Below are 10,019 nucleotides of genomic sequence, written 5' to 3'. Positions count from 1 at the left end.
GCGAAGGTGGTGGTGGTGGAAATATCTGGGTGGGTGGGGTTTGATGGGGGGTGGAATTTATTAAGAATAACAGCTAGATGTGCATAACTAAATATTTATTTTAAAAATAAACTGAAGCAGTTTGCTGCTCCTGGAGTGTTCATCTCTAGCGGATGTGAAGCTTGCATGATGTTGAGAGGTCTGGATAGTAGTGGAGACTAGAAGCCTCAGAGTGAAGGGATGACCCTTTAGAACTGAGATGAAGGTGAATCTCTTCAGCTAGAGGATGGTGAATCTGGGCCATGTAAGCCAAGTCATTGAGTGTACTTAAGATGGAGGTAGCTAGGTTCTTGATTGTTAAGGGGATCATAGGTTTAGATTTAGATTAGATTACAGTGTGGAAACAGGCCCTTCGGCCCAACAAGTCCACACCGACCCGCCGAAGCGAAACCCACCCATACCCCTACATTTACCCCTTACCTAATACTACGGGCAATTTAGTATGGCCAAATTCACCTGGCCCTGCACATCTTTTGGATGGTGGGAGGAAACCGGAGCACCCGGAGGAAACCCACGCAGACACGGGGAGAACATGCAAACTCCACACAGTCAGTCGCCTGAGGCGGGAATTGAACCCGGGTCTCTGGCGCTGTGAGGCAGCAGTGCTAACCACTGTGCCACCGTGCCGCCCTTCTTATGGGAAGAAGGCAGGAAAATGAGGTTGAGAAAAATAATAACCATGATCGAATGGTGGAGCAAACTCAATGGTCAAAATGGCCTAATTCTGCCCCTATACCTTGTGGTCTTATCTTGACTAATGTGTTAAGAAATTCATTTCCAGTCTTTGTCTGATGAAAGCTGTAGTCAGCATATCCCTGAAAACTTATTTTCTGACCAAAGGGTTTTCTTTTCTTCAAGAGCCTGTTTTTAACAAGTCCAGACTCTTGTCAAAATTTGCTTTTAGCTTCCAAGGCTTATGTTCACACACAGGTTTATGCAGGTTTGTCCTGAGTGACTAGTTTTTTGCTTCCACTGCCGCCAAATTGAGTTGCAAATTCCTGGCACCCATTAAGTCCAACAAATGCCAGATTCACACTCTCTGCTGGGTGAAAACATTATCCATCTAATCCAAGCTATTTCATCAGCCATGATCGAATGGCAGAGCAGACTCCATGGGCCAAATGCCCTCATTCTGCCCCTATATCTTATGAACTATCTCCCCATAAATCTGTGTAATTGATTTCTCCTCGTCCCTCATAATTTTGCACATCTCACATAGGTCACTCCTTAGCTTCCCTGTTTCTAAGGATATCAACCTTGGCCAGTCCAATTTGTTCTCATAGCTGTAATTTTTCAAGTATTATTGTAAATTTCCTCTCACCACCTCCAGAGCAATTTTGTCCTTCTTGTAATGTGACTAGACTGTGTACACCGTTTTGGGGATCAGTTAGCTCAGTTGACCAGATGGCTGATTTGTGATGCTCACAGCACAGCGAGGGTTCAGTTTTTTTTTTAGATTAGATTACTTACAGTGTGGAAACAGGCCCTTCGGCCCAACAAGTCCACACCGACCCGCCGAAGCGAAACCCACCCATACCCCTACATTTACCCCCTACCTAACACTATGGGCAATTTAGCATGGCCAATTCACCTGACCTGCACATTTTTGGACTGTGGGAGGAAACCGGAGCACCCGGAGGAAACCCACGCAGACACGGGGAGAACGTGCAAACTCCACACAGTCAGTCGCCTGAGGCGGGAATTGAACCCGGGTCTCTGGCGCTGTGAGGCAGCAGTGCTAACCACTGTGCCACCGTGCCGCCCAGTTCTTCTACCTGCCTGAGGTTACTGTGAGGTTTCACTTTCTCAGCCTCGCCTGAGGTGTGGTGACCATCAGGTTAAATCACCAGTCATCTGTCTTTAATGTTAGGTGTATGAAGTGGTAGATGAAGCTTTAATTTAGATAAATGTGGGGTGATGTATTTTGGAAAGGCAAATCAGGGCAGGTCTTCTACACTTAATGGTAAGTTCCTGGAGAGTATTGCTGAATAAAGAGATCATGGAGTTCAGATTCACATTCCTTGAAAGTGGTGTTGCAAATAGGATAGTGAAGAAGGCGGTTGGTATGCTTGTCTTTATTGGCTAATGCATTGAGTATAGGAATTGGGAGGTCATGTGGTCACAGGACATTGGTTAGGCCACTTTTGGAATATTGTGTGCAATTCTGTTCTTCCTTCTGTAGGAAGGATGTTGTGAAATTTGAAAGGGTTCAAATTTGAAAGGATGGTGCTAGGGTTACAGGGTTTGGACTATAGGGAGAGCCTGAATAGGCTGGGACTATTTTCCCTGACTGGGACTATTTTTCCTGAGTGGTGACCTTAAAGAAGTTTATAAAATCATGAGGAGCATTGATAAGGTAAATAGACAAGATCTTTTCCCTCGGTGGGGGCGTCCATAACTAGAGGGCCTTAGTTTAAGGTGAGAGGGGAAAGATTTAAGAGGAACCTAAGAGGTGACTTTTTTTCCATGCAGAAGGTGGTACGCGTATGGAATGTGCTGCCAGAGTAAGTGGTTGATGCTGTTACAGTTGCAACATTTAAAAGGTGTCTGGATCATAAATGAATAGGACGGATTTAAAGGGATATGGACAAATGTTGGCAAATGGAACTAGGTTTAGGATATCTGGTCAGCATGGATGAGTTGGACTGAAAGGTCTGTTTCCATGCTGTGCATCCCTTTGAGAGCATACCTATGGACCTCTAGGACTATGATACTTGATATGTTTTGAACTGTGGCCAAACCAGCATTTTTTGCAGTACCAGCTTGACATTTCTGCTGTTATATTCTGTACACTGTTCAGTAAAGGTAAACATTCCATGTGGTTTCTTTACCTGTATTGTCACCTTCAAGCACCTGTGAGCACGCACTTCCAGATCTTTCATTTCCTCTACATAGGGTTTCCCAAAGTTGTGGTTTGAACTCAAGTGGGGACGTAATTTAAAATTTTGGGGTAATGGCTGCCATGAAGTTTGAACTGAGCACTAACAGCAGCAAGGTCTCTTTAAATCCTCAGTTATTTTCTTTTGATAATGTGGTCTTATGAACAGATGGTAGAGGACTGATTCCTGATGCTAAAAACTTCTGAAAGTATATGATACAATGCAGCACAGAAACAGGCCATTTGGCCCACCAAGCCTGCACCAATCCTAATCTTTAATTTATACCTGTTATTTATTGCCCATGTGTGCTATCTGCCCCCTGTTTGCCTCATGGTTGTATGTCTATCAAGATATGCCTTAAACATGTTAGCATGCCTGCTTCCACCACTGTGTTCCAGGCACGCATCACCGTGTGCCATTCCTTGTACTTCTCTACTAAGCTCCACCTCCCCCCACCTTCAACCTGTGCTCTCTTGTTGATCTTTCCACCCTGGGAAAAAGCCTCTGACCATCCATTCTATCTATGCCTCTCATAATTTTGTAGACCTCTATTAGGTCGCCCCTCACCCTCCATCTTTCCAGTTAAAACAAACTGAGTTTATCTAACCCCTCCTCATAACTAAAGCCTTCCAGATCAGACAGCACCCTGGTAAACCTTCTCTGCACCCTCTAAAGCATTCATATCCTTCTAGTTGTGTGGCAACGAGAACTACATGAAATATCCTACATGTTTTGTGCAGCCGTTATAACTTCTGTATAACTTGCCAGTTTTTATATTCAGTGCCCTTATGAAGGCAAGCATGTGTATACCTTCTTGACCATCACATCCACATGTGTTGCCATTTTCAGGCATCTGTGGACTTGTATGCCCAGCCAGATCCTGCTGAATGTCAGTACCATTTTTTAAAAAAAAACCGAGAGCTTAAATGTTTCAAGCATGCTTGACCCAAACCACCCTTCCTGACCCACATCTGAAATCTGCTGCCTATCGTGTGGAAGGTTTGAGTGATGGAAGAGTCTTTCCTGTATTCCTCCCCCCCCCCGCCCCCCCCCCCCAAAAAAATAGCTACACTGGAAAGATGTTTGAGAAGCATTGCTCTACAATTCTCAACATGCTACCAAAAAGCAAAGCCAATGCTTCCCATGGGTGTTTGCTTTTCTGACCAGTCTGCCAACTTGTCGACTGCCTTAAAATTCATTTTGACAGCGACCACTGTATTACTCTCAATTCTCCACATTACAGTTTTGAGGAAGTAATTATCTGGAATTAAAAACTAGAAATCACATGAGAAGTACTGTTACAATAAAGTTTAATTTTACTGCCAATATTTTATTACTACAGAACTTCATTTGTTAGCAATACATGAAGAACTATGTCAGTTTATGTGTGTGATATATGAGAGTGCATCAACAGTCTAAAAAGCCTTTGTTATTTTTCAGCTGAAATGAGCAGAATGAGCCACAGAGTCTTGCAGCCTCACCGAGTTAGTGAGGCTACCAGATATGGACTAGTTACACCTCAGAGGTATGTTCAACAACTTGTTTTTCTGTAGGGTTTCTTCTGTACAAGTTATTTTGGGGTGCTTTGCACCTTTTATATATGGAAATCACCAAGCTAAAGAGAATGTAAATAGGAGCATTAGTAGATCGTTCAGCTCCTCATGTCTGGTACATTATTTTTTTGTATTCTTTCAATAGATGGGGCATTGCTGGCCAGGCCAATATTTGATAGCCATCTGTAATTGTCCTTGAGCAAGTGGTCATAAGCTGCCATCTTGAACCAATGTGGTGCAGATGTATCCACAGTGCTGTTAGGATGAGAGTCCAGGTTTTTGATCCAGCAGAGAAAGAACAGTGGCAAGTTTCAAGTCAGGAGGATTTGTGGCTTGAAGGGAACTTATATGTGTTCCCTGAGTCGGCTGCCCTTGTTCTATTTGGTAGAGGTTGCTTGTTTGAGAGATGCTGTTAAAAGAGCCTAAGTGACTTGCTGCAGTACATTTTGTAGATCGTACACTGCAACCACCATGCATCAATGGTGGAAGATGCAAATGTTTAGATTGATGGATGAGGGTTCAATCAAATGAATTGCTTTATCCTAAATCATGGCTGTTTTCAATTCCACACTTTCCTGCTCCCATATCCCCTCCTTTTCTGTGAGAATGTCTCAGCATTAAATATACTGAATTATGGAATGATTCACAACCCTTCGATGATCCTTTCTCAGCCCTAAATTGATTTTCTATCCTGATCCTGTCTTTGAAATTCCCCAACTTGAGGAAATAACCTCAATGTCCACCCTGTTTACCTCCAAGAACCTTTGATGTTTTAACTAAACTGCAAAGAACCAAGAGCTAAAACTTGGGTTTAAACTGGGTAGCTTCTTCTCAAAGCCAAATGGCCTTTTGTCATGGAGTAAATCTTTCCTTCAAATTGGAGACCAAAATTAGTGTTCCAGGTGTCGTCTCACCAAAGCCCTGAAAGTTTGTAGCAAATCTTGCAATAATCAATCCCCTTGCAATAATAGTTAATGTCTCTTGCTTTCTGAATTCCTTGTACTGGTAAATGAAGATCTCCACATAAATCATGTTAGAGACCAATTTAAAGTGAGATTAAGCTTTTGTAGTCACAGACTAGAATACTAATCCCTTAGACAGAAGCTTGAGAATCCATTGCCCACTTTATGAGCAGTTGCAGAGAACAGGGTTCTTTGTCAGTTACCCATCTGAGAAAATCGCAATCAGAATTGAGCTCAAATTGCAGTCAACCCTGTTCCAGAAATATTTGAAAACAAACCAAATAACTACTGAAGGATGGACATATGTGCAATCAAACTTGTAAGTCACAAGTATAAACTTGGTTGACACAATCACTAGATCTAGGTAGCTAGGTGCAATTTTTTGCTTGTGACAAGGAAGTGCCCAATTTTTAATTTCTAATCAGTTTTGTATGTCTCAGAAATGGTTGAGTCAGTGCATTAGAGCAAAGGCTGAAGCACCTATAAAAAGTTATCCACCAGCCCAAATAGATCTCACAGGACATAGCTTTACACTACAGTCAAGACTGTCTGATTTCTTGCGTGAGGCATCTGTGATTGATAGGCCAGAATTTGACAATGTTTTCTTTTTAAGAATCCCTACAGTGTGGAAACAGGAACTTCGGCCCTCTGAAATGTATCCCATCCAGACCCATTCCCCTATTACTCTCCATTTCCCCCTGACTAATGCACCTAACTTCACATTCCAGAACACTATGGGCAATTTAGCATGGCCAATTCACCTAATCTGCACATGTTTGGATTGTGGGAGGAAACTGGAGCACCAGGAGGAAACCCACACTGGGAAAATGTGCCTGAGGTTGGAATTGAACTCGCCTCTCTGGCACTGTGAGGCAGCAGTGCTAACCACTGAGCTACCGTGCCGCTCTGTTTACAGTGCCACTGAATGGTTGGTGAGTGTGTTTTGCACTCAGTTTTGTAAAGAACAGCAATGTCATCACACAATCCAAAGTCACTGCAAAAATTCAAATTATCTGTTTTTAAAAACAGGTGATTATTTGTTAGTTGCTGGGGTGGACACGGACAAGTGTATTTTGAAAGCATGTATCCACAGATATGGGGAACCATGATGAAACCTATAAAAGTAAAACTTCAAGCAATGATTCATCATATGCAGAATCAGTAGCACTGGACTGCAAGTACAATCAATCTTCCTAGATGTCACAGATGTTCTATGTTGTAGGCTCTGCTTGACCAGCAAGTGCGAGTACTGTTTGTCAGTGCGCTGTTGCCTCTCACTAGTCTCAATCACTGATTCAGACCAATGTCATAAGCTGCAGCAGACTATTCAAGAAACACTCACAGAACTGACTGTGAATGAAGAATGGAACACTTCACTTTCTTTTGACTTAGTGGAGCTAAAATCTCACCTCCCCACTATGGAGAGTAAATGAAAGTTTGGGAGAAGAAGGCTCAAGATAAATCCAAAATTGAAAATACCATCTCAGATGAAGGAATTATTTTAGGGTTACTACTGGTTAGCTTGCAAAGATAAATGAAGAACTGAATGATGAAGAACAGAAGCAAGATAAACAGCTGTGTGTCATCAATCCAATGAAAAGATTGCTGACTTACAGGAAAACAGACCTCGCTCAGTGGGTGCAGCTTCAGGAACAGCAGCTTGAGTTCAAAGCAATATGGGAGAAAATGACAAGAGCTGCAAAAATAGGTGGCGATGTACAGCAGATGCAAGGAGTTGCAAATCCTGAGATATTTTCCAAAGTAAATGCCAGTCATAATGTAATTTTAAATGTTTTCTGTATTTACAAACAAGTATTTTGTATTGTCCTGCACAGTGTTCTGACTTGTGAATGGACTCCAGAACAGCATCCATCCACTAAACAGGCACTGCCTGTTAAGGTTGGAAAACAGACTGTCTCGGCTATGTCTTTGTGGAGGAGAACAAAGTTTGACCGAGCTGTTTGTGAGGTGTGTAAACAGAAACTCCATGTTGAATGAAAGGGCAGAAATCAGTGAATATCTAGTTGAGTGGGAAAAGAACCAAAGTAGATGAGAGGAAAAACTCACATAATGAGAAGTTTGGATTTGGAAAGCACTGAGTGGCAGATTCAGTTGTGGCTTTCAAAATGTCTGTTGGAAAACTGTCTGAAGTAACATTTACAGGCTAAAGTATAAAGGGTTGAAACTTGCTCCCACCAAGAGTTACCACAGATATAGGCCGAATTTTACGCTTGTGCAGTTGAATGCTGTTATGACTTTAATTTTGTGTATGATGAGAATATTATATTTAATATCTGACAGATGATTGTGTGGTTTATCTTCTACTAAACTTTATCTTTCTAGTGTGTCGAATGCACGGTTTGGTTCAGGAACCTCCGAGAGAAGGACCAGTTATTTTGGAAGAAGGTAATATCACCACACCTTCCGTGATCCAAGGAACATTTTTCAAGATTGTGTTTTTTGATTTTTGTTTTTCTTTCTTTAAATTCCAAGCCCTTTAGAAAATAGTGATCTTGTTCAGAAGGCCATTGCAGGTGCAGGCTGTAATTTGAACTGTATAATTTAATATGTGGCTACTTTAGTAAAACTCTTCAAATACTGTATGATTGAAACAATATAGTTTTCATGCAAATATGAAGGAAGTGTTTCTGAACAATCAAAATTGTTGCTATACAAGAGGCCGTCTGGACTGTCATGTTTACGTCTGCTCTGCAAATAAATCTATTTCATTTAGTACCTACTCCCTGTAATCCTGCACATTCATTCTTTTCAGATAATCTAATTCCACCTTGAAATAACTCAATTGAACCCCCTGTCTTCAACACATTCTAAATTTTAATCACTTGATATAAAAGTGTATCCTCATGTATCCAATTCCTGCTTTTGCTAAATACCTTAAATCTATGTTGCCTTATTTGTTGTCCTTCGAGAAGCTTTTTCCTGTATTAAAGGTCTGTCCAGACCCCTAATGATTTTATAAAATACTGTTTAATCTCTTCAAACCCTCCCCCTCATGCAAAACAGTCCCAGTATCTCCAATCTGCCTTCATTACTGAAATTCCTCTGCTATGTAGCCATTCTTGTGAATCCTTTCTCTTCTCTTAACTTTTATGCATTCATGTATATTGGTAGCTAGGCCAGTGTTGACTACAGTGTTTTCTCCAGGTAAGGATTTGTTCACATCAATCCATTCCCAGCATTGACCTTCAGCTTTAAACAGCTACTTTACATTATCCTGCATTGTTCTGATTTGCGAATGGACTTGAGAAAGGAACTCGTTGACCCCACAATACCATTAGGGAGGGAATTCTAGGATTTTGACTGTGACAGCAAGGGAGTGGCAATATATTTCCAAGAGATTTACTTGGAGGGAACCTGAAGGGGGCAATGTTTCCATATATCTGCTGCTCTTGTTCCTATGGAAGTGGCCATAGGTTGGAAGGTGCTTTGAGGATTTTTGGTGAGTTCTGCAGGGCACCTTGTACACACTATTGCCACTGAGATTCGGTGGTGGTGGGTGTGGATGCAATGCAAATTAAGTGGGCTGCTTTGTCTTGGCTGGTGTTAAGCTTGAATGTTGTTGGAGCTGCACCCACCCAGACAAGTGAGGAATATTCCATCCCACTTGTGACTTATAGCTGGTGGACAGGCTTTGGGAAGTCAGAAGGTGAGTTACTCATTGCAGTATTCCTAACCTCTATCCTGCTCTTGTAGCTACTGGTTGTGTGGCAAGTTCTGTTGAGTTTCTGGACAATGGTAATCCCCAGGATGTTGATAGTAGTGGATTCGGTGATTGTACCACCATTGAATGTCAACTGGCGATGATTAGATTGTCTCTTATTAGTCATGGCCTGGAATTTGTGTTAATTGCCTCTTGTCACACCAACCTGGATATTGTCTAGATCTTGATGCATTTTAACATGGATTGCTTCAGTGTCTGAGGAGTTGCAAATGGTGCTGAACATTAAGCAATCATTGGCGAGCCTCACCACTTCTGACCTTTCGCTGGAGGGAAGGTCATTAAACGTTGGGCTGAGGCCACTATCCTGAGGAACCCCTGGAGCGACGTACTGGCGTACTGACTGACCACCAACAGCCATGGCTATCAGCCAGTATGCTAGGTATGATTTCAACCAGTAGAGAGCTTGCCTCCTGATACCCATTGATTCCAGTTTTGCTAGGGCTCCTTGATACCTCACACACAATCAAATGCAGCTTTGATATCAAGGGCTATCACTTTAACCAGACCTTTGGCACACAAACTACCTTGTTGATCTTTAAGAGGCTCTATTCTTTCGCAAGTTACTCTTTTGCCCCTCATATACTTGTAGAGTCATTTTAGATTCTCCTTTACCTTATCTGCCAAACCTATCTCGTATTCCCTTTTAACCCTCCTGATTTCTCTTAAGTGCCTTTGACACCCACTATACTCAAGGAATTCACTTGATCCAAGCTGCCTATACATGTCCTTTTTCTTGACTAGGCCCTCGTAACTCTAGTCATCCAGGGTTTCCTGCTCCTGCCAGTCTTACCCACACTCTGATATGAACATGCTGGCCCTGAAACCTCGTCTACTCACTTTTGAA

At 42.1% G+C, this 10,019-nt stretch overlaps 1 protein-coding gene across 2 annotated transcripts in view; it reads left to right on the top strand.

Moving 5' to 3' along the window:
- The first annotated feature begins 267 nt into the window (after window positions 1-267).
- The window catches only part of ndc80 (NDC80 kinetochore complex component), a 61,444-nt gene continuing 51,692 nt past the window's right edge, over window positions 268-10,019 (top strand). Inside the window, exons 1-3 of one of the 2 annotated variants that reach the window (XM_043720866.1) lie at window positions 268-283; window positions 4,359-4,443; window positions 7,777-7,839. In XM_043720866.1, the coding sequence (XP_043576801.1) occupies window positions 4,364-4,443; window positions 7,777-7,839 (143 nt within the window). In that variant the 5' untranslated portion in view covers window positions 268-283; window positions 4,359-4,363. Of the gene's footprint in view, window positions 284-2,513; window positions 2,544-4,358; window positions 4,444-7,776; window positions 7,840-10,019 lie in introns of those variants that run through there. The other variant, XM_043720865.1, reaches the window with a different exon arrangement.

This window comes from Chiloscyllium plagiosum, chromosome 31 (genome assembly GCF_004010195.1).
Source record: "Chiloscyllium plagiosum isolate BGI_BamShark_2017 chromosome 31, ASM401019v2, whole genome shotgun sequence".
NCBI classification, from domain to species: domain Eukaryota; kingdom Metazoa; phylum Chordata; class Chondrichthyes; order Orectolobiformes; family Hemiscylliidae; genus Chiloscyllium; species Chiloscyllium plagiosum.
The sequence above is the reverse complement of the archived record's forward strand: the minus strand, read 5'-3'. Positions and strand labels throughout refer to the sequence as shown.